The sequence below is a fragment of the Empidonax traillii genome, unplaced genomic scaffold (genome assembly GCF_003031625.1).
Source record: "Empidonax traillii isolate 1590-97213 ecotype Southwest subspecies unplaced genomic scaffold, ASM303162v1 scaffold31:size1920502, whole genome shotgun sequence".
Taxonomy (NCBI): Eukaryota; Metazoa; Chordata; class Aves; order Passeriformes; family Tyrannidae; genus Empidonax; species Empidonax traillii.
Genome location: NW_020955224.1, coordinates 180,834 through 205,566, shown reverse-complemented (window position 1 = coordinate 205,566; position 24,733 = coordinate 180,834). Strand labels below are relative to the sequence as shown.

The 24,733-nt window shown below is 48.7% G+C and overlaps 1 protein-coding gene across 1 annotated transcript in view; it reads left to right on the top strand.

Moving 5' to 3' along the window:
• The first annotated feature begins 9,783 nt into the window (after positions 1-9,783).
• The window catches only part of GALNT14 (polypeptide N-acetylgalactosaminyltransferase 14), a 96,033-nt gene continuing 81,083 nt past the window's right edge, over positions 9,784-24,733 (top strand). The window contains exon 1 of the mRNA XM_027911142.1: positions 9,784-9,967. Within this exon, the coding sequence (XP_027766943.1) occupies positions 9,839-9,967 (129 nt within the window). The 5' untranslated portion in view covers positions 9,784-9,838. The remainder of the gene's footprint in view (positions 9,968-24,733) is intronic.

Sequence of the window (24,733 nt, the reverse complement as noted above, 5' to 3'; positions counted from 1 at the left end):
CAAATTATTTAAAGGAACCAGAGGCAACAGATCCTTGAGAAGCCCATGCTATTGCATATGCATGAAAGACAGAATCAGCTGAGAGTGTTTCTCCTCAATTACTTGCCATATAGAATCATAGAATAGTTTGGGTTGGAAGAGACTTTTAAAGGTCATCCAGTCCAACCCCCCCTGCAATGAGCAGGGATATCTTCAACTAGACCAGGGTACTCAGAGCCTTGTCCAACCTGGCTTTAAATGTTTCCAGGGACAGGTCATCTGCCACCTCTCTGGGCAACAGGTTCCAGTGGTGCACCATCCTCATTGGAAAAATGGTCTTCCTTATATCTAGTGTAAATCTACCCTCTTTCAGTTTAAAGCCATTCCCCCTTGTCCTATCACTACCTGCCCATGTAAAAACTCCCCCTCCAACTTTCTTGTAGCCCCCTTTAGCTACTGGGAGCTGCTATAAGGTCTCCTCAAAGCCTTCTCTTCAGGCTGGACAACTCCAATTCTCTGTCTTCAAAGGAGAGGTGCCCCAGCTCTCTGAGCATCTTCATGGCCTCCTCTGGACTCGCTCTAACAGGTTCACAACCTTCTTATGTTGGGGGTCCCAGAGCTGGGTGCAATAGTCCAGGTGGGGTCTCACGAGAGCAGAGTCTCATGAGTAGAGGGAGAGAATCATGTCCCTCGACCTGATGGCTGTGCTTCTTTTGATGCAGGATGCTGCTGGCCATACAAGAAGAGCTGCCTCCAGTTAGCAGGTTCCTGAGGGCAAAGCCCAGTGAGAAAGTGTCCTGATGATTGGTAAAGCTGCTTTCCTAAAAGGCTGTGCTGGATGCTTGTGCCCTTCCTAGGATGAGTCCAGGAGCTGAGCTGGCTGTTTTGCAGGGGCGAATGGCAGGGTGAAGGTCTTGCAACAGCTGAGGCTGCTTTTCTGCTCTTTTTGTTAAGTCAGTGTTTTTCCTTTGGCAAATAACCCCTGGACTTGGGATTGCTGTGGTAAGGGATGAGGCTGTTCTGATGTTAATAGGAGGTGGTTGCAATGGTTTCAATTCCTTTTGCATTGCTTGGGTAACAGGGTGATATTACTCCAAGGGTGAGCAAGCCATGGGGTGGCACAGAGTGTGGGAGATGGGCACTCAGTGTCTCCATCAGTGGCCTGGCTCTTGGGGGCTGCCAAGGATATTCTAGCCTGCCCTGACATACTATTGGCCCCAAAACTGAGGCTACTCCTGGCTACTACTGGACTGTGAAGGGACAGCCAGCCTGGGACCCAGGCCCCTCCTTGCATTCAGCAACGGAGAGAAATTAAAGGAGCCATCCTCCCAAGCCAGGCTTTTTGTACAGCTCTTCAAACCTAGAAACCACTCATTTTTTCTCCTGCCACTAGGCTCAGCTTGCTAAAACAAAGATTAAAAGCCTGGATTCCTGTAAAGATATTTCAGTGGCAGCCCAAACAGGCTCCCTAGAGAAGATTAACTCTCCCCTGGGCTGAGGGGAGTTTGAGCTTTAGCAAAATGGACTGATGAGAAAAACATACAGATAGTACTGTAAAGATGAATTTGATGAAGGTAGGCAGAGCACAGTGAAGGCATGAGATGCTGGTTAAGTGTTTGCTTTCATGTATAGCTGAGTTCTAGGTCTTTAGACAAGACTTAATCTTTTCTCTAAACAAATAACACATTCATTTACATGAATAATCCGCATTTCTTATGCAAATCATTTCCCTGCTGCTATTTCTACTGAGAATAATATTCAGTATAATTACCACATTTATTTAGTGAATCTATTTACACAGGGTAGCTCTCTGTCCATGAATGCTCTTCACCAGAGAGCCCCAAAGAGCAACAGGGGAGCCCAAGCTGCCAGTCATGTGTGCCCTCTGCTTTCTATTTTTGTTCCGATAAAGCATTTTGGGACCATTTGAGATGTCTTGGAAAGAGCAGAAGGATGTCAGCATCCTGCCTCCATCCCAGGGAGAGCACCTGCTGCTAATGGAAGGCAACTCTCCCTTGCTCACTAGCCTGCTGTTTGAGCTCCAGCTAACAATAATGAGGCAAGGCACTTTGAATAATAACTTTCCTTTGGGTATAAGGCTATCTTAATTTTTTGTGTGTTTAAGTTGGTAATTGCCATAGAGTTTGAAAATCTTCCAGGTTTTACCACTCTTAATTATGTTCTCATGCATATGCATCCTCTGCTTGTGCACTCATTACTGTGAGGAGATCAGAACCCAAAACGTTGGAGCAGTTCCCTCCAATTATCTTCCATATGCAGAATTTCCTGTGAAGTACCTCTCCTGCATGGGATAGCCCAAGCTGTTTGAAGAACATCTAGCTGTCCAGAGCACATTTTGCTCTGGGCAGTTAAATTAAGATGTGTTTCATCCCTTGCCTGGGCTGCTCCTACCTGGGATGCCTCCTTGCTTGTAGCACCAGCTACTGAAATACTTGTTCAGGGGAAGTTATTACGTGTCCTAATGGAAAATATTTCAAGTTTCTAGGACCCTGATTGCCTCTTTACTTGCTCTGTTTGCATCTATTGATTGTTCTGGTTCAACAAGACCCTCTGGGACTAACAAAATCCAACAGGTTTGAAAGCATTCATGAGGTGTTACGTGGGGAAGGAAAAATAATGCTGTTGGGCTTCTTACTTGTTCTTGCTCAATAACAGCAAAACAAATGTGTGCAATTAAACATTACTTTGTTTTCTAAACAGCAGCCTTGAAATTTTGTCCTGCAAGTGGGGAAATCAAGGTGCTGCTTTGCTTTCTAACCAACAGCAATGATTTGGTGATGGGAGAGGAGATGTTAATCCACTTGTGCACGTTCAGAGTAGAATATTGGTCCCTTGGAGATAGGCAGGATTTGTAGCACCACGTGTGTTCTCATGCAGGAGATCACAGCAGATCCTATGAAAAAAATCCACATGGAGCATGCCCAAACCTTGATGTTAAACACTTTTTGCACAATGTAACTGCTTGTTTTTAACTATTTTTCAAGGAGTTGTGGGGTTAGTTGTTAGCCCCTTGGAGCTTTTGCACTGAGAGCAGGAGGCTGCTTGATCAAATATAAATCACTCTGTCTTTATACTTAAAGTATTGGACTGTATATTAAGCAATGTATATTCCTAGACACTTCACCTGAATAATGGGATTAAAAATCTAAGAAGTAAGGTGGTATGTGGCTTGCCATCTTCAGTTTCTGTATCCCTCAGAAGAGAGGAGGGAAAAACAGTCAAGAATTTTTTCCATGAAAAATTTTATAGGAGGAAGATGAAGCTAAAACTTTCCATCCAGCTGTGAAAACCCTCCTTCCCAAAAAAGCGCCTGGTGCAATATTACATCTTGCCAGCTGTGTTAATAAATGCCTCAATCCCAGTTGGCACTGGGCCACACTTACATATCACAGAAACAGAGATTTAATTCTGAAATCTGCTTAACACCTGCACACAAAAGGACAGAGGCATTAAAGGTGCTTTAAAGACAAAGCTTTGTCTTAGCAAATGTGCTCTCTCACCCATCACCTGACTTGTGCTTTATTCGTTTGAGTGTCACCTGTCCAAACCACAATTATGAGCTTCAATGTGTCTAAAGAACACAGTCCTGCAGCTGGCTAACGGGACTGATTTAGCATATTCAAAGTAACAAAAGGGTTTGGTCTGAATTCTGGCAGGGTTCTCTGCTTTCAGAGAGGGATGGGGTGTGTGTGCACACGTGTGCATGCACAACGGAGCACATATCCTTGGGAGACACCTAAGCAGCTTTTCTTCCCCTGTAGAGTCACAGCAGCACGGGGGTCCCCCTGGAACCTGTGTCTGCAGGGTGCCCAGGACCTTACAGGCTCAGGTGCTGCTGGTAAAGATTCACTACGTTTGCTTATTGATTGTTTGCTGCAACTTGGCCCCCAAAGCCCTCTGATGCCTTTGGTCTCAAAAGGCCCTTTGTGGCCATTTGGAGTGGCTGCCATGGGTAGCTGATGCAGTGGCCTAGAGCTAGAGAGCTTCTTCCCCCAGCCAAAACACTGAAAAAATCAGGCTATGGGATCAACAGCCATGACTTATCCACAGGGTTTTCCAAGAAAATGGGAGCATCAGAGAGAGGAAGAGACTAACAACCACCAGAGATATCTGGAGAAAGACAAGATCCAGAAAACTCAACTCTATTATAGCAACACAGAATCAGGGCTGGTCAAAAGCAACCAATGACCAGTGTTGAAGGTGGTCACAGTGAAGAGCACTGTCCAAGGGATCTGTTGTGCTCCGTAATATGTTCTCCAGCCACAAGCTGAAGTCAGTGTGTCCCCCTTCAAATCTCCCATTGCTTTGGCCCTTGTTATCACACCTGCTTGTATTAGCGTCACTGGGCACCTGGAAATGCTGTGAGCTAGTGAACAGGCTGCATCTAATCCAGAAAAACCTGTGCTCCAGCAAATGGAGGAGGCAAGGACTGGGGAGCATGTGAATTAAACACAAGTGCAAGTGAGCGCCCACTTGATTGCAGTTGCAAGATGCAATACCTTGTGCTAGGCAAGAATTGCCCCCAACCCTCCTCTAGTCTTACTATGGAAAGGTCTTTGCATTTGTCCCAATGGTGAGGGAGCTCGGTGCTGCCTCATCCATCAGTGCCACCCAAGCTATCCTAGAGGCGGGAATCTGACTTACAGGAACTGCAGGTGAACGTCTGGATGGTGCTGGTGCCCATCTACTTGGGGAACAGCTTGTGTTTCTGCAGCTGACTCGATGAGAGCTTCAATTAACGAATGCTATTAAAGTAGCTCTCCTCTTTATTTTATTTTTTTTAATGCATAGCATTTCCTGACAGCTCAAATCTTTAATTAACTGGAGATGCCATCGTGGAAAGTTTGCTAGAGAAGAATGCTTGTGGTTTAATTAAAAAGAAAAAAAATCCTTTATAGGTACTGGAAGAGATCTGCTTATGTCTTTAATAGTGGCAAAAAGCCTGCAGGAACTCTTCCATTTCCCTTTCTGACTGCAGCAGTAGGTGAGGACGTGCAGAGCAATATCATCACCCAAGAGGAGAACCTGAGTGCTTCACAGCTTCATGTTTGACCCTCCAGTTTAAGCTGCATATGTAGGACAAGCTACAGTTCTGTTACCTCAGCAAGGAGAAGGAAAGGAGACAGCCAACTATAAAGTTTTTGCCTTTTTTTAAAAAATTCTAACTTACAATTCTCTTGGTGTTAGATCAGAGCTGTCTCTAACATTTGTGGTCTTCTCTAAGGGCACACAGGGAGAACATTGTTCACATACGCACTGGTCTGTTTTTTTTGGCTCCCATTGCAGCACAAAAGCAAAGACAGCGCTTACCTGCCACAAAAATGTGGAATACAGTTCATGGTATCTTCAACAGCCTTCATGGAAGCCTCTCTTTGAGACGGCAGGGCACTGCCTGAGGGGGCAGAGAGCCCTCACTGCTCTTCGCAACCCTGAGGGCTGTGTGTGACGGCAGCTGTGGCAGAGAACCACCAGTTCAGGACACACTTGCACCCTTACAGCAACTTACCACAGGGCCAAGGCACAGCGGTGTCAAGTGGTGCAGAGGTGGTGGACCCCCATGGCAAAGCAACAATCTGTCCTTGCTCCTGCGCAAAGGACTTGTTGGCTTCTCCCCTTCCTCTCCCCGCATTGACTGGATTAGGAACAGATCAAGTGACCCAGAGGCTTTTTAAACAGCTACAGATCTGAAAAGCAAATTTGGTTCTAGTATTAAATATACACCTGAAAAAGTCACTGACATGACTGTTCACATTCGAAGCACAGCTCCACCCCTAGACGAGTATCAAATGGTTTCTGAGTCATCTCTGGGAGCAGGTTGGGGCTGTTGGGGTGGTGCCTGAGCCAGGAGCATGTGCTGGCCTGCCCTCCTGGAGGCTCTGTATCCACGCTGCCACCTCAGCTGCTAGGTGACAAGGGACAGCTGGGCTCCTTCTGAAACATGCCAAACCTCAGAACTTGCCAAAGGAGCTATTTGGGAGCAGCGTGATGTGCTCTCCCTCCTCTCCTGGCCCTGCCCACAGCATGTTTAAATTCAGTGAGGGTAGCACACCCTCTTCCAGAAGTGGGAGAGAAACTTCTTAATGAGCTTCTTTCCCTGAGCCTGGAGCACAAACCCCATTGACCACTTATTGAAATCCATCACCCTGTATAACCACATATTACCACTCTGACCCTTTCAAAAGCTGATCTCTTATTTTTGAAAACAAACGTTTTTTCTGATATACCTGCTACTGCAAGCTGCAGCTCTTCCTGGGGAAGGTGCACTGCCATGAACAGCAGTGAGAGCTGGGCTGGCCCAAATCACTGACTACATCAGATCCTTCCCTGGCAGTGGAGCTCCGTGTCCCATAAGCCCCTTTTCAGCCAGAGCTCAGTGAGCCTGCTCCGCCTTAGAATAATTTCCCATGTTCAGTTGAGACTCCTCAGCATCCCAGCTCCGGGTAGATTTTGATCCTTTTCTCTGACCACTGCCTGAGTGTATCTGTTTAAGCCTGTTTCGGCTTTCCCAGAACAAACCACACAAGTATTTGTGATCCTCTCGGAAAAAAAGCATGTTTTTTCTCTATGGATGGAGCATAAGATGTGAACCAAACTCAAACCCAGGAGTAAAAACTGCACTGAGGCAGTACAAAGCTGGTTTGTAGACCTGGTGAGATTGGAGTCCCTTGAAATGTGCTTTACAGATGCCCTTGAAATAGCAAGGAGAGCTACTTTCCCATACCACCCTTTCCTTAGAGGACCCCAAAGGGGCCATGACCTGAAGCTGGGATTGTGAAGAGTCCCCTTTCCACTCAGAAATAATTTCCTATTTTGCTTTCATGAAACAATCACTTTCATCAGCTTTTCAATGCTGATATCAGCAATGCTACCCACCCATTTCTTAGACTGTTTTTTCTTTTTTTTCCCTGCCTCTGGCTGTACTGCCCTTAAATTCTTCTCTGTTAGAAACAGATAATATGTTATGGACCTCACTTGTGAAGCATCTGAGATTGGCAGATGAAAAATTAGAAAAATGGGAAAGATATGGGTCAATAATACAAGATTTTTTTATTGCCATGTTTTTAATGGAATTACAGTAGGATTTTTATATGAGTCTCTGAAAGTCTATGACTTCAAATAACTCTGAACCTCCAGATTTGTATTCTTGCCTTATTCTTGTTTAAATAGCCTTACCATCATCTGCTTGATATATTATCCGTCCCAGAACACAGGCACACAGTCAGGAGCAATATACTTCCTTGGAGACAGTGAACTCCTCGAATCTCTTGCCTCGTGGCAGGACAGCTGCACGGAATGGGGGTTTGCTCAGTATCCCCCTCCTCGCTGGAGTGGCAGCAGTGCCAGCAGTCAGGCCTTCTACCGTTCTTTGCCGGGCACAGCAGGTTATCCATCATGGCACCAAACCCTGCCAGTGAAGCTTTCTCTCAGCAGAGGGAGTTGTTTCTCAAGGTAATAAGAAACCATTATCTGATTGCATTTTTGTCAGGTATGTCCTATTTATTACCTTACCTGTAATCTAATTTGTAATGTATTTCTCTGATATTTTCTATACTTCCCCCCTATATTTTTTCATAACTTCCACTGAAAGTATGACCTACAAAAAAGACAAGGTTTTTTATCCACCAGTGATAATACCCTCCAGGTGCTTTTATCTGGAAAAGCTCTCCTGGCACAGAGGAAGGTTTGCTAGGAAAAGTTCAGCACCCTCTGCAAATGTGTTGGGGGAACCCTGAGTAACAGCAGCCAAGGTTGCTTTGTCCCAGGCCAGGAAAACACCAGCACCTATTTTCTACTTCGGGCAAGATAATCTTTTTGGTCAGAAAGCCATTCCTGAGCCAAAGGAGGTACGTGAGAGGCAACAACCAGTCTGACCAACAGCTGGGATGGGCACAAGGTAAGAAGACAACTACAAACCACATGAAAACCACCACTGATGTGCTTCAGCTGCTGAAACCTGCTCAGGTGTTCTACCTTAGCTGTCAGAAAAAAGCTGAGGCAACAGTTTGGGGAAGAGAGCAGCTCCTTTAGGTCCTAACTAGGGTGAGCAGAGATGTCTCATGCTGGCAGAGTGTGATGGTCTAGCTGCCCTGAATGTGGGGCTGAGGAACATTGATCAGCACAAGTGAACAATGGGAACAGGTTGCATTCTCAGGCTAGGGTGGGATTCCCATGTGGCATCAAGCTGGTGGCTCAGCAGGGCATGAGGGTTTTCTGCTCTCTTCCCACCTGGTTAATTCTGCTCCTGCCTGGCTGTGCTACCGCCAGTGTCGTAAAACAAAGTTCAGCCTAAGCCTGCCTGCTAGACCTGGATTTCCTTGTTCTGGTAAAGGTGTTTCAAAGTCACACAGCTTTAAAACAAAGAAAGAGAAATGTCCCTTCTTGTAGATGCTAATGAAATTTTTATCTGGGCATCTTTCTGTGAATGTTGGGCCTGAGAGGCATGGATTATGTTAGAGGAGAAAGGCTTATGGAGCCCTGGAAATAAATCAGAGGAGGACAGAGGATGAAGATCACAAATGATAAATTAGCAAGTGACAGAAAACAACTGCAGGAAATAATAAAACCAGGAGGAGTGTGTGGGAGAGGTTGTTTACAACATGTGCATCGGACTTTTCAGCATTTGACATCTTATCTCCATTTCATTCCATATGTTACTTTATGCAAGGTTTCCTGTTTTTATGGGGTTTGTTCTATAGTTTTTGTACTAACATGAATGGCTCACATCTGCTCCAACACTTAATTTATTCTCTAATGTCTTCTGCAAGGGTTTGCTCAGCTTGTGTAATATTTGTCAGTGGTAAGATCTCCGGAGCAGTGTCAGGGAGGTGAGCAGGGATAGCTGCATGAGGCAGCTCGTTTCTGGAGTCCTACTCTGTGGTGGATTTTTTTTTTTTTCCCCTTAGCAAGGTCTCTAATTCCCACTTTGGCTACCCTGTGTAGACAGGCCTGCTGTGCTGGGGCAGTGCATGGAACCAGCAAGAACACCCCATGGGACAGGGATGACAGCTGAGGACCATTCCTGAAGGAGACCACAGCCTGGCACCAAGCTGCTGCTGGCATACCAACAGCTGATGATTATGATTTTATTTTTTAAGTGTTCTTGACAGCTCCGGAGACTCACATCGTCTCTTCCAAATCCAGTAATTAAATTCCACCTACCTGAATTCCCCCTGCTGTTTCAATTGGTTAAATTAATCTTCCCATCATGTCTGAGCTTCCTCTGTGTGTTGTTGAACGGTGGCCTCCCCTCGCCCCGGAGCCGGGCGACGACCGGGACGGGGACCGGGACTGACCCAGGCCAACTTCGCAGCGGCGCAGCCCAGCCCCGCGCATCCTTTCGCGTGGAAGTGGCCCGGACCCACTCACGGTGCGTGGGAGAGAGATGGGCGTCCCCGATTACACTCACACATTCCCCCCCCCCCCCCCCCCCCCCCCCCCCCCCCCCCCCCCCCCCCCCCCCCCCATACACCTTTCCCCTCCGGCTCCATGTCTCCGTCCCCGGGAGCTGCCTCCCGGACAGGGAGCGGACAGGGCAGCAGCTGCTCCGCGGTTCCCCCGGGGGACCAGCCCGGCCGTCTGCCCGCCGCACCTTTCCCCGGCAAGCGGCTCGGGCTCCAGCCCCCCTCCTCCCGGCGCCTCCTCCTCCTCCTGTTCCTCCTCCCCTCCCCTCCCCTCCCCTGCAGAGCATGCACAGCCCGGGACTCGCATCGCCGGCTCCGAGGCGGGCGGGCGAGACCCTCCTCCCCGACTAGCCCCGCTCCCGCTGCCCCGGGAGGCGCCCGCGGCTCCCCCCTGCCTCCTGCCTGTCCCCGCGCCGGACTTTTCCCTCCTCCCGAGGATGAGGCGGCCGACGCGGCGGCTGGCGCTGTCTCTGATGGGGGTGCTCTGGCTCGCCGCCCTCCTCCTCTTCTTCTTCGGGGCGCGGAGGAAGTTGGAGGCGGCGGAGCCCGAGGGACACACGCCGGAGGTAAGAAAGGAAGGGTCGGCGGGGCCGGGGCTGCTCCGGCGGGACTCGGGCGCGATGCCGCCGCTGCCCGAGGAAGAAGTTCCCAGCGGTTTTCGGGACACCACACCCCCCTCCCCTCCCCCCCCCCCCCCCCCCCCCCCCCCCCCCCCCCCCCCTCCGTCGCTTTCCCCTTAAAGTTTGGTGCCGGCTCCGTGCCTGCGTGGGATGGGGGGGGCGTAGTCTGGCCCTTTCCATACCCTCCCAGTCGTGGCCCCCCCCGCTGCCCACGGTCTCGGACAGCGGCAGCCACAGCCGCCCTCCCGCCCTGCTCCATCGGGGGCTGTCGGGGCTCCCCCGACCGCGGGTGCCGCCGGCGGTGCCGACCCTCTGCCCCGCTGCCAACTCCGAGCATCCCTCCCTCCGGACCCTGGGGAGCGGGGACACCGGTGCGCCCCAAGGAAACGAAACGCGTGGTTTGTGTCCCGGGTGGGGAACCGGCGATTCCTTTCCCTCGTGGGTCACGCTATGTTTCCGAGCTCTGCCCCAAAGGAGAAGGGTGCGATCCTGTGCACGGGCTGGCCGAGTCCGGATAAACCGCTGCGGCTTTTCGTGGCTGGTTGTGGTGGAAGAACTAGGCACGGGCAGGATGCCCTGTGAGTCCCACCCTGGGTGGAAGGAGCGTGCGTTTGCACTCGCGCCTTTCTGTGTCGTGTTTGAGTCCCCGGAGTGCACAGGAGTGACAGCACGGGAGAGATGCGAAGAGCATCTCTCTCGACACAGTGAGTGCATCAGAGGAGTTTCGCTGCCCAGACGCTGCGAAAAGCAGGGGACCTGCGAGCAGCTTCCGCTGATCGAGATCCCTCTCGAGGTCCTGTGTCCTCTCCCAACGGCTGAGAGCTGCTGAGGGTTAGCCGAGGGTTAACTTTCCAAAGGACAAGGATTAAATGCTGCTCTTAGTTGTATTGTGTAAATCTTGAATTAGTTAATCTCGGTTAGAGCCCAGATCCTGAAAATACTCTGAGATTAGGGTTACTGTGGCAGAGTGCAAGCCCTCAGCCTCCTTTTTGCATGAGTGACACCCAACATTGTTTGGCTCATGACTTGTGACAGCTTTATGTGTTCGCCACATCTTTGTAGAGTCTCATATGTGTCTGTCACCTCTGCAACTGAATTAACGACCTGATTGGGGGAAAAAAAGTCAGAACTCATAAAGCTTACTTTGATTTTTTCATCTTGAGGAATTATTGGTTTTCCATGTTTTTTAAATAAAAATGATTGAAGAGAGTTTTTTTCAGGCTTTCAGAAATCTTTCAATCCTAGCAGAGGGGAATGAATCTATGCAATTTCAGGCCCAAAAATAAATAATAATATATACATTTATTTATTTATTTAAGCGGGGGAAAGGCAATAAGTCACTGAAAGCAGAGCTAGAGGACAAATGCTTTTCTTAACCATAACTAGGCTTTGGCAACAATAGGTTTCTGACAGAACTGCATTCTTAAAAATTGCAAAAGAGGATCTTCCCTGTGTGATGGGGGGCTCCTATATTCTCTTTGAAATGAACCTTGCTTCTTGGTTAGTACCAGCTGAATTGCTGCCATTTTGCAGCGTATTTGACTCTCTACTCCCATTCAAAGCTCCCCCCACCCCAGGGTGCAGGTTGCTTATGCTCTTAGGGGCCAGTCTTGGCTCCTACAGTAGGTGAACTTCTCCCATCAGACAGGATCGGGCCCTGAGTTTCGAAGCTGCAGCTGCCAAGTTGCCATAACTCCAGCAATTTGACTGCTTAAATTGCCTCTCCTTCATTTCTTCCAAATTTTCCATCAAAACAGTTTCATCCCCTTGAGATCCATAGAGTGCAGATTCTTTTTTGTTTTTTAATTCGTTGCATTTTTTGGCTTTGGAAACTGCTTTTGAGCAGTATGACTTATAAGTTCCTTATGAGCATGGGATGTGGTGTCATTTCAGTTAACACCTTTGAAAGGCTGCAGAGCTGACTTGGGTACAAGAGACAGGGATGCTGCAGTCCAGAGAGGAGCCTGGTGGTGTGTCCCATTGCCCTGGCCGGTGGGACTGGCTGCCACAGATGAAAACTTGAGCAGTTAAGAGTTGTCCTCCCAAATTCCTAGAGGAACAAGAGGAGGTGGAAGTTGCTAACAGCAGTGCAGACATTGTAACACGGCCACAGAGCAAATCCACATAAGCTTTCCAACGTGTTTCCCCCCACCACCTCGCTGCTTCTGCCTTCTCTCTCAGTTGAGCTGTATTTCTGTGAACATATGCACACCATATACCATGCCTCATGTAGATTTAACCTTTAGACTCTTCTTAGTTAGGCTCCAGTTGGTCATGCTGCCACCTGCCCATGCTTGTCTCCTGGCAGGGCTCACAGCACACATCCAGTGCTGGAAGGCCGGAGTGCCCAAGCTCCCGGCTGGCTGTGGCATGTTGGTGGCTTGCCAAGGGCCAACAGCAGAGCTGCTGCCCTTGGCTGTGCGGGTGCCCATCCATCACTGTTATTTTTGGTTCTTTTCCCCCCCTTCCTTTATCTCAAATCCTGTGCAAGATTCAGGCTTCAGCTTCCCAAAGGATGGCTTGTGATGCTTTTCTTATAGCTGAAGAACTCAGTGTTGGGGTGGGCAGGGTCTCCAAGGACCAGGACCTTGGCGTGAGGGCTCTGATGCAGTTTTTGAGTCCTTCCTGCACCAGAAACACACTGCTGACTTGTCATTTTGTGGTCACAGTGGAGGCAGGCATTTGGGGCAGGTCTAACACTACTTTGAGAGCTTTCCCAAGCTGCTTGTGCCTGAAGAGGTAGGCACAGCCCTCTGTTGTAATTCATTTAGTTCCACCTCCCCAGTTGGTTTGGTTTGGTTTGTTTTTTTCTGTATTCTCCTTTAATCCATCTCTGTGGATCTCTCACTGCTGCCCTGGTGGCAGGCAGGCTTAGAGGGCCCCCCTTTTTGCCAGCCCTTGCTCCCCTCAGTCCCTGTCACTTCCCTTCCCTCCTCCTCCTTCCTGCTGCCTGCAGCCGCTGGAGGTATGTGCCAGGGCAGTGGAAACAGGTTGAGGCTGGATTTTAGGGTGTGGGACTCCCTCGTGTGAGAGGAGTGTAGTAACCTTGCAGGACTGGTAGGGTATGGAAGAAAATCACTTGCAGTGTTTAGGACCATGAAATTGTTCCTGGGATGACTTCCCCAGTCCCTCTGGTGCTGTTTTTACTGCTGTCCCTTGAAGTTTGGGGATCGTGTTTTATTTATTTATTTTTTTTTTTTTTTGCTTTTCCAAAGGGAAGATCAAGTGCTATTAGTGCTGTAACTCTTGCCCTTTCCCTGTTCTTTGTAAAGTCCTGTTATTTGGCTGGGAAGAGGAGCCATAGGAGTGTGCCTGCCTCTGCCAAGGGAGCATTACCCAACTATCCAGCTGGGTGCCTGGTTAGCAGCCATGGGCTCAGCCTACAGGGAAGCCCAGTCTGATGAATGAGAGTGTAAGGACATGGGGCTGGTTGGGGTCATGGATCAGCTGGGACTTGTTGATGCCTCCTGCCTTTCCTGCCTTTGGTGGAGGATTTCAAAATAGTTTTCAAGCTTTAATTAGTTCCAGCCTGTCTCCTTGTCCCAGCAGTTTTCCGGATGGATAAACCAGGACCCAGAGAGGCTAATTGAACTTTGTATCCCTGTGGGTCTTACTGACTCCAGAGGAATTGGAATCATTCAACCCTCTTGGAAAATCAGGCAGCCAGTGACCCCCCTGAAGTCACACAGGGAGGAGGTGATGTGGCTTGGCATGTGCTCTGGTAATAGGGGCTCATGGCCTGGTGCTACCGCCTGGCATGTCCCCTGTCTCCCCCTGATAACTCCCACTGTTCTGCTTTGGGTGGGGAGGGGGGGGAGGTGAGCAGGGGGCCGAGGGAGCATATAGGCTAATAACGTAATTACATTAAGGCATAATGAAGGGAACTGATACGAGGGATTAATTACAAGCAAAATCCCAAATTAATTGTGAGGAGTACGTGTAGCTGGCTCTGCAGCGATGTTTTGCTAGTGTGCTGCTCCTGTGCCAGGCTGTGGCTGCGTGGCCTCGGGGGAATGCTAATAAGGGAGCAGGAGAGGAGTAGGTGGGTGACAACCTCTTGGTCATCTCATCTTCTCCACCTGGTGAATCTGTATCAGACCACAGTGGAACGTTGGCTATACAGCAGAGCCCTGCAGCAGGCAGGGGTTGGCAGGGAACTGGGCTGCCTTGCTCAGGGCCACCAGAGTGTGTGGGAGGGCCAGGAAGATAGTTTTTGTTGGGTTTGGGGTTTTTATTTTTCTTCATTCCCTCCTGCATGCTGGTTTGCTCCCTCTGATGGATAGCTAAAGCACAGCTGATAGCCTCTGGAGGGAAAGTGAGTCTGTCACGGGCTTGATTGCAAGAGAAAAGCTACGGAGGAAAAGTTTCCTTTATTAAAAAAAGTGACCTGTTATACTTGACTTGTGTTCGTGTTTGCAATGCAGCAACTCCTTTCTGATTGTGCTCAAGTGCAGCTCCTGGGAGATGATGAGAGGCTCAGCACCCTTGCTGCCTACTCCAAGTGCTCTGGGGTGCTCAGCACTCTGCAGGGTCAGACCTTGATGCAAAAGGACCCTTGCCAGCTTTGTGCTTGTGTATCTTGCACCAGCCTGCATTTCCTTCTGCATCATTGCCATCTAGAAAGCCTCAGCACCTGAAGCTCAGTTGACAGTCTCCAGATATTAAATTCCTGTCAGTTTTATAGCAGCAGAGACACTTAACAGATTAAAATAACTGTGTATCCTGCAAAAATTCAGATCCTGACAATTAAGGGATTGAAGTGGCAAAGCTGTCGGGAACAACAGAAAAAAAAAGCCAGTGCTTAATACCTGGGAAGCTTGTGTTGACTGGGACTTGAGACTTGGCAGGGGCATGGATAGGTCCAGGATGTGAGAGAAGGGAAAACTTCTGTCATGCTTTGCTGCTGAATTCCCACCCTGAAATCTCTAAGAGCAAACTCCGGCTTTCTAGGATGTGCAGAGCTTTGGTGATGCAGGAGGTGGGGTGGAATCGAGTTTCTCTCTCCTGTTTGTGTATTTAGTGATGGATAAAAGAGAAAACCATACCCAATCTGTCCTCATCTGTGGGACCGAACGGGACAGGGCTGGTGCATCAATGGGTGCTGTTTCTCAAGCACTTGGTTTCCTTCTGGTGGAATCGGGAGAGAGGTTTTCCAGCACGGCCACCTCCTTGCAATACCTGTGCCCTCGTGGAGCGGAAATGGGGGGAGATAATCTTGCCAAAGTCAGCACCCAGTCACCTTGGCGACTAAACCGGCTGTGGACAAAGGGTGAGCAGCGTGCCTTGTGCATCGTGTTTAATTGACCTGCCCACTGCGCATCAAGGCACTCTCTGAGAGACCTGTGAAACAATAACCAGTCAGTGAAAACCCTCTTAATTTTTCACTGGTAATTGCAATGAATGAATTTTGCCCCCGTTACATCCTGGCAGAGCTCCGTGTTGTAGCTGTGACTGATGGGGGCATAAATATTGATTGAACAAGACTTGTTTGCTTTGCAAAACAGTGAGCATTGGGATATACAGGTGCCTGTCCTAGCTTGGCGCTTTTAAAATAAGTATCAGAGAAGGAGGGAGAGTGTGCAAGGATCCTGCTTCTTTGTTGGTAAGAATATAAATAAATTTCTGTGCAGGTGGTATGTGTTTTGTTGACAAGAGGTGTTGAGCACCAGAAGAAGAAAAATACTTCTTATTGTGCTTGAGAAGGATAGAAAGAATTGAAAAAATCCTGCTGCTTCACTCTAAAGGGGTATTGGAGGTGGTGATGCTCCCAGGCTGAGCTGGGCTCAGGAGTGTCATGGTCTCTCTTGTAATCTGTTTTTTCTGTCAAGGTCCCTGTGGAGAACCCTGCACCTGGAATCACTCTGGGCTGCAGCATCCCTCAGCAGCTGGTGTGACATTGTGTGGTGTCTTCCACTTGTAGGTAACAGGGAAGGGCTCAAGCCCTTGCCCCTGGGTTTTTAGGAGGACTCAGCTCTGGCTCATGGCCCAGAGCCCTTGGTGACCTTTAGGGGTAAGCTTGACAAAGGCAACCTCTGTTTTTTGACCAGAGAGGTCTCCAAAATCAGCTGTGTCTGAATGTCGAGGCTTCATGGACATAGCATGTATGTTGTGAAGCATCTCCACTCTTGAGAAACACGTTGACTATCAGAGAAGATGTGTTTTCCTATTTATCCTTGTGCCACCTCAGATACGCACAGAGGTGGATTATTTACTCAAAAAACCTGTCTGTTTTCTCCTCTTCCTTTCCTTGATAAGAAAACATCATCCTGATTTATTTTGATGGGCTCATGGCCCAGGGCTTGCCATGTCTGGGTTGGCTTCTTGCTCTGCTGAGACATCCCTTGTCCCTGGCTCTGCAGTGTGACCTGTGCCTCCCTGCGGGCAGGGGACTTGGCACATGGGAAGGCTGCAGGGTGAGAGCTATAAATGGGAATGCTGTGCCTGGGGAGGTCAGGTCTAAGGAACATTTATGGTGCTGTGACTAGAATTTTTCTGTCCCTCCTGAAGCTGAAAGGTTGGTTGTAGGCGTAGAGACCAGGGCAGAGCACGCAGGGCACGCTCTGCCGACCTGCAGTGGTTCCGCAGGCGTGAGCTGGGTGAGCTCCGGCACGGGAAGGGCAGTGTGGGGAGGGGCAGCCTTACAACTGACACCGATTTATAATCCTGTATAAGTGCAGGTGCAGCATTATTGTCCTAGGCTGACAAATCCCTGGGAAGCTGATTATGGGGGTATTTTGAACCGAGTGTCTTTCTTGGGTCCATGGATGTGTGCGCTCCGTGCACACAGCTCATGGGAAGCTGCTTTGGCACCTCTGGGCATTTTTGTCTCTGCTCTAGTCTCCTTGCCAGTGGGAAAAGCGAGCTTGGGAGAAGTTGTGGAAATGCAAAAGCGACGCACCTCGTCTTGGAAAGTCTCATCTGTGAGGGCAGCCCAGCATTTGGTACAATAAAACCAAGTATGGGAAATGTATCTGTGGAGAAAGCAGAAGTAGGATCTGTTTAAGGAAGATGTTTTCATGGAGGAGTAATTACGTGTAGCGTAATGACAAAGGGTGCAGTGGATTGACTATTAATTGGAGTAGCGCGAGCGGGAGATTGCTGGCATTAGCTCTGTGTTTCTTGCTGGCTTCCTCCTGCTTGAAGAAGGAAGGGGTGAGGAGCAGATGATGGGGGGGAGTTTGCTCTCAATCCACTTTCCCGTGCAATGAAAAAGTCATTTCTCCCCCTTTCTCTCACAATGAGATGTTCAGATTTTGCCAGCGACACTTAGTGCAGTTGCTTACTAAGCTGCAATTAAATTGATTTTCCCACCCCCTTTCGCCTTTTTGGTTCCAAAATCTCAGCAGGGGTCAGCTTTATGGGAAGAGTGAGAAAAGGAGGAGATCTTGAGCCCTGTCTTCTGCTCCTCTAAATTGGTATTGCACCACTCTTCACATGCATTTCCAAAGGAGCCAGGAAAGGGGGGCTGCCTAGATAAAGGTTTTCCTGGTATAGCTGCTGCTCTGGTGGGAAGGGCAGCCCTAGGTCAGGCTGGATAAGTCTATAGGGTACCTGGGAAGCCTCCTAGTGTGGAATGGGCACTGGGTGTCCTGGGGGGAGGGCTGGGGCTCTGGGTGCCAGCGGCAGAGGGGTGCTGGTAGGAGGAGGATGATTTTTCATTGTTAACACGTGCCTTCAGAAAATGATCAGTGGTGACAGGTTCAGCAGGAGTTCACCCCTTTGTTTATGGAGGCAACATTAGTAATACTAATAGTTTGCCTTCAGTCCTACTATTTGAAAGCCTCTCATGAGCGGTAGTTAACCCTTACTGCAGCCCCGAGGGAGTGAGAGGGGTGGTGGTTGTTTGTTCGGGAAGGGACAACGTGCCAGTGCCACTCTTCCATGGGGGGAGATTACATGCTGGAAGGGGTCCTGTCCCCAACCAGCAGGTGTGCAGATGCATTGGTGGTGGCACTGGGGGGACAGGGTGGGGCTTGTGTCCTCTGCCAAACCCTGCCTTACCACACATAGGCAGAAATTAGTTATGATTTACTGCAAAGCATCTCAAGCTCAAGCTTTGTTATATTATTTGGAGTAGCAAGTGAGCTAATGATTGCATCTCGTCTCAGAAAGTACTGCGGGAAGTGCAGTGCCAGAAGAGAATTGATTCAGAAGGAAAACAGGTTCATTTTCAGATCAGGCTGAAAGACAAGGGAAAGAGATATTCTTCTTCTTTTTTTTTTTTTTTTTTCTTTTTTTAAATTTTATTTTTCCCCTCCATCTCAAGTACGACTAGTAGCTTTCTCTCTTTGGTTTTCTAGTGGAAACGCCAGTAATAAACCTGATTGGAAAGTGATGCGAGGAGAGCAGGGTTCATGCAGTGCAAAAACAAACGAGCTATGAAATCACCTTCTATTCTCCAAACATTATTCACAGAGCCAAGAAAATTGAGACGGATGATTCTTTTTCTTTTGGAGCCACTGAAGGAATAAGTCCAAAGGATGTAATTTGGCCCAAGCCGGGAAAGCAAGGCTGCTTTGTCCTGGCTTTCCAAATAGCTTTGCCTGCATTTAGACACACACCATTTCCTCCTGAAGGACCACTGTCGGCATCCGCCGGTTACAAACACACCTCATAACCCATTATGGAGACACACGGCGCACAAATAAGACATGAATATGTTCAGTGGTGCGGGCCTTGGTTGCAGCCCCCCCGGGCTGGGGGAGTTCCTGCACATCTCTTCTTTCTTGTGCATTGAATTTTTAGTTGCTTTTTGTTAGGTGAGATGGAGGAAAGATGGGAGGGAGGAGTTACAAGTGTGAGCAGACTAATTTTCAATGGTTGGCTCAGTTCTTCTTACTAAACGCTGATTTAAAAAAAAATTAATATTTTTAAATTTAATTTTAAAAATATTTTTATTTTAAATAGGTTTCTTCATCTGGGTCGAGGTAATCTGCTTTACCCAGTGAGTTGATTCAGGGTCCTTCAGGGTGGAATAATATCCTTTGGGATCTGCCTTCGGGATGTTTGGTAGGCAGCCCCTTTGCACTTTGACCTTGCCCAGACAAAATGCAAAACTCAGGGTCTTGTTGGGGAAGGCAGGTGGTTTTCCAGCAGGGCAGGCAGCGGGAAGACACAGGGAGGCCACTGGAGCTGATGTGGGAGCCAAGCTGGGAGGGAGGCTGTTATGTAGCATGGTCCTGCCTTTGACAAGAGCAGGGCTGGATGGAGAAGGAGCAGGGAAGAGTTGTGGCGTTTATAATGCCCGTTGCCTTTTCCTGGCGCCATAATGCAGTGTAATCTGGAGAGAGATAGACTCAAACATGCGTTAACCAGCCATCTGCTGCTGTGACTGGGATCCAAATGGATGAATATCCGTATAACGCTCAGCATTAAACCTCGTACGGCGTGTAGGCTGCATATGGTTTGCTCCTGGTGGCACTGTGAAATGCTTTGTGAAGAGCCCTCCTGTCCTGCCTTCCCATACTGAAGGAAGATCTCTGCTTTGGGTATCTTCAGAGAAAAAAGAGAAACCACTGTGCAGCCCTTGGGGATGGGCCCTCAGCAGAGCGGGGCGCTGGCAGCTCTGTCTGCTGGCTGTGGCATGAGAGGAGCTGATTTTGGGGTGGAGGAGACGAAAAGTATTTGCTGGGCTGGCCAGCACCCGGTCTCCCTGCCCCACTGCCATGACATGGAGTGAGGGAGAGTTGGACAGATGGATGGACCGATGGTGTTGGATCAAGGGTTGGACTTGATGATCTTGGAGGTCTTTTCAAACCTGGTTGATTCAATGATTCTGTGGAATGCTTGCTGCAGCAGAGGGATGGCACGCATCTGGGGAAGCTGTTAGTGGTGGTTCACTGCTGTGAAGTTGCAGTTTTGGGAAGCAAAAATATCAAGAATATCAATTTCCCTTAATTTTTTTTCTTAAGTTTTGACATTTTTAACACATAATTAACTTCCCACAAAAAATATTGTTCTGGAAAACCACTACTGAGGTTTTAAAGTGGAGCACGCTGTTGTACCCATCACTATTTTAATTTAACCATTGGAAATGGCTGAAGATGGAACCCTCCCCGTTGGAACGATGTACAAGAGTACCCACCCAGCACGCTGGGTGGCCTCTGCTCTCTTTTCAAGTGATTTATTTCCTTTCTGTTCCCTGCAGACCCCGGAGCCCACAGATGAAGCACAATGTTGCATACTTCTATGCAGACTGTTCTGTTGTGCTCATGCAGCCAAGGGCTTCACAAGCAGTAGTAATTGTATTCACAGAGCTCTTAAAAAATAACTATGTATGCCCCCTTGCAGAGGTGATGTGTGAAGGGTTTGGTCAGGTGAGAAGATCAAGCCTGAAGGCGAAGAGCCTGAAATCTGCTGAGACTTCAGCTACTGTGGTCTTAGGAAGCGTCAGGCATTCGTGCAGAGTTAGGCTTTGCAAAGGCTTCTCACTTTGCCTGGTTTGGTGGCATTCTCAGAGGGAAAGTGAACTATCTCAGCTCATTAGAGAGATTGTCGTCTGCCCAATCTGAAGTCCCAGCCCCACGTCGTGGAGAAGGAATAACATCTCAAAACAGAGGTCACCAGGTGAAGTAATCTGAAATTTGAAATTAAACTTGCAAGTGGCAAAAGAGGCAATCAGATTATGAGAAAAGTGTTATGATACCTGGTGACAGAGCCTTTTTTACTGTGCATAGGTATGGATGTGTCTTCTCAGCAGGGACCTCCTGTATATACCTGCACACTGAGGAAGCACAACGTTACCAAAAGGAAACATAAAATACAAACACAATCTACCTTGCCAGGTGAGAGTGAGCTCGAGCAGGCATTCGAATGCCAGGGAAGGTCATTCAGATGTTGTTCTTCACCTGAGGCATGGCAGGACTCAGGAAGGAGAGGACACCTTCCCTTCTCAAGGCAATGTCAGCAAAGGAAAGTCAGTTCCAATTTGGCCTTTGCGTGCAGAAGCTCTGCTTGTATGTGGGGAACAGGAGGAAAACACATTCGCACTTGAGGGCACCAGCAGCTGGGAGGTGAAGGGCGGTCAACCTTCCCCAGCAGGCACAGGCAGTGTTCTGTAAAACGGGCTTTCTTTGCTCTTGGTGCGTTACTGCATCCTTGGGAGATCGGCTCCTACTGCCAAATCCTGACCCTGTAAATGAAACGCTGCCCAGCAGTGAAGAACATCTCTGCTGTGCAGCCAAACCCTTGCACATTTTCTGTTTAACCAGAGAGTGGTGCTGAGATGGCAGTCGCAGCACTGGGGCAGAGTTGGTCTAAAGACGCTCACCATAGGCGCAGCAGCAGAGGCAGGTCCAGCATGGGGATTTTAACTAATTAAATAAAGTGTAATTTGCACCTTTTAATCTCTGTGATTCCTGCATGTGGGCACCTGTATTTAGGATAAAAGCTTATTCTGCTTCAATTAATTTTATATCAATATAAGCTGACTAATTAAAGGTGTGAATGAAAGGCTAGGTAGCTAATTCCCTTCCCTCTGGTGCACAGGCTGCACTAAGATAACTCAGGGATTGGGAGCTCTTGGCAATGCGGGTGTTAGTCCAGATGAAACAGCCAAACAGTTTTGAGTTTCCCTGTGTAAATACTAACTGGGATCAGCTAATTTTTGATGCAGATCTCCTGGTATTGACATCAGTTTGGGCATTGGCACCAGCTGTGTATGTGGCTTTGGGCTAGCCAACGTTTCTCTGAATGCAGGCTTGGGTCTCAAGATGTTCTTCCCATTTTCACGCAGAACCAGCAGACATTGCTGTATCTGAAAGATAAAGCAGATTAATTCCCACTTTTTTTCCTTATTTCCAGAAACTGTATTTCAAGTCTGAAGGCCAGGACTGGCTGTGTTTCACAGGTGTTTCATCATGGTAGGATGCAGTAGATAACTGGCTGTTTCTGTGTCAAAATCACAGGGAACTTCTCAGAATTATATTAATCCAATAAAAGAGTTAAAACTTTCAAAGTGTAAAAGCTGGAGACATTTCTTCTTTGAGAACGAACTAATGCTTGACCTGAAAAGTATGATATATCTCTAGTCCTGAGGCACAGCTAAACCCATGCCATGCTCAGGATTTCTTTTCCTCCCCCTGTAATCCTTTCCCAGTGCATCAAACAGGTACAGCAGATCGATTTGCTCAAGCTCTTAATGTTTGCTCCGTGTTACAGAGATCCAAATTCCACAAGAGGCTGCCTTTCACCGAAGGAGGCTTTCGAACCACCCAGTTCATCCCAGCATGTACTTAAGGGCTTTTGCCACACGGGATTTGGTTTTGAGAGAAACTACGGGGAAGCCAGTGCTCACTTTCCTATAAGCAGGGCTGATTTCAGTGCCGTAAGGAGCACGGCGGAGTTTGATAACCCAGCAGCATGGTTCAGTGCCTTCCCTCGTGCTGCCTGGCTGTGTTCTTGCAAGGAGCCACAGTGTGATTACAAGGGCTGTTAAATGCCCTTAATATTCACGCTGTTGGAGAGAGCATTACTCCTGCCGGCTCTGCTGTCTGCTGCTGTTTGCAATAGCATTGCATCGATGATTAAATCACCAATGCCGCAATGAGAAGCATGTGAAGCCCCTCCAGCCAGGAGATGCAAAGGCAGAGTTAAACCCCTCCTGTTTGCCCACTTCTTTTTTTTTTTTTTTTTTTTTTTGCTGTATCTTAACAACATTCTTTAAACAAACAAAGCACAGAGGAACAGTTTGGAGCCATGAAATTAGACGGGAAATGAGCCTCTTGCAGAGAGGTTAAGAGAACAGGGCACAGGCTCTGCGAGGGAAAGGAGCTGGAGGGCTCAGGGCAGCACATGCGTGATGCAGCACTGCTGTGCATGCTGCTTCTCCTTGTCCTCTTTTCAGGAATAGATGGGAAAAGCAGCAAACTGAGTAATATATATATGTGTGTGTATATACACTTGGTGGGGCAGCAGATGCAGGGATGGCAGGGGGTGCTTTGATGGTGGTGTGGGGCAGCTTTTGGAGCTGAAGCCAGCAGCTGCTTATTATGAGAGAGCCCCTGTTCCAGCCTAATCTCTTCTGGTTGCTCAGGGGAGCTGCTCCCAGTTGGTGTTGGGTTTGAGGATTGTTCATTCCCCACCAGGGTTTCCTTATCTAGTGCTGGGATACAGCTGTTTCCCCAACAAAGCCTTGTCCCTGGTATGCAGCCTCAGGTGCCTGAGAGGGTCTTCTGCCTGCCAGGTATTTTGGGGAAAAGAGCCAAAAGCAGATTCTTGGGACCCTGTTTCACTTGTTGGATTGCTCCCCATCCCTCTCTCCCACAAGGCTGTGTTCTCACTTTCTTGTGTGCTTCTGTGCTTGACCACAGGTATCACAAGCAGGTGGCTTGTCTTGGAAGTGTCCCCACACTTCCAATTTGGCCCAAAAATGTGCAGTGTCCATCTGGCCACAAAGGCTTGTATTTAGCTCGTGGGGCCAGGGGCTTTGAAACCCCTGTGAGTGTCTGAGAGAGAGGTGCTGAGCCAAGAATCCTTGTCTGCAGGGAAATGCTGAGGACTTTTCTGAGGCTGGTTCCTGGTGGCACCTCAGTGGCTTTGGCAGCCCCTCTTTCCTGTGCAGGTATTGCTGGGGAGAAGGCTGGCACCTTCACAAATGACTTGTTTCCATGGCTTGCTCTCACAGGGTCTTGCTGAGGAGAGTCCTGACGGGGTGGCCATTAACGAACCTGTTGGTTAATCGCTCCCGTCGGTTTCAGTTAGAGAGAGCAGCGTGGCGGGGACGCCTGGCTGGGCGCCGGCAGGAGGCTGTGCTCAAGGTCTGCCGAGCCTCCATTGATTTTTGAGCTTGTCACGCTGTTCATTAGGAGTGGGAGAGCAAACTAGGTGCTTAGGAGAAGTGCTCTGAGTCGATCCTGATGGAGTGCGGGTTTCTCCACTGCCTGGTTAGGAAGGAAGAAAACATTCTTGCCCAAGTCTCCTCTGCTCCCAGAGCACTCAGCCTCCAATCTCCTATCTTCAAGGGGTGCCCGGCAGGACATCTGTCCATCTGCTCTGGCACTGCCCTGTCCTTGCTGACTTGCAGCACTGAGAACGAGTGCAGAAAGTTGCGCCATTGGTGCTTTTGATTTGTGGGATGATTTTGTTCCCTGTCCCTCTCTCTTATCCTGCCAGGTTCCCACGGCTTGGTCCTTCTTGTGTGTTGAGCTTGCTGAGCATGTTGATCATGCTAGAGCTGCACTGATCGAGGCAGTAAATCAACTTGCTGGTGCTGTGGATATAAATGATGAATGTGATGTGAACCAGGGGGGAGTAGAGAAAAAAAAGTGGATGTAGAAAAAAAGAAGAGAAAAACAGTGGATGGCCTATGAGTTGAAATGGCCTATGAGTTGAAATACCTACCTTAACCAAGGCCCCTGTGTCAGGGAATGTTGATCTATGTTTGGCCCAGCCACCTTAGAAAGTTTTGTTCTTTTCCTGCCAAGTTCACTGATAAACAGGAGCCTTGTCCTTGGAGAGAGAGAGTTTCTTGTATAAACTGTTTGAATCAGTGTTCTGTGATTGGCTCATTGTCTGTAGAGGACATTTGAAGGAGAAACTGAAGAGGAGAAGATGAAGTAAAGTCCCCAGACCCAAATAGATAAGACCCCTTGAGTGAGACAGCGCACGTGAGAGGGGAATCCCAAAGTTCTCATGCATGCACTGAAAGGGTACGCTGACATAATGGGAGAGGGACTGAAGGCTTCTGGCTGGGCGGTGCTGCCACACTGGCCC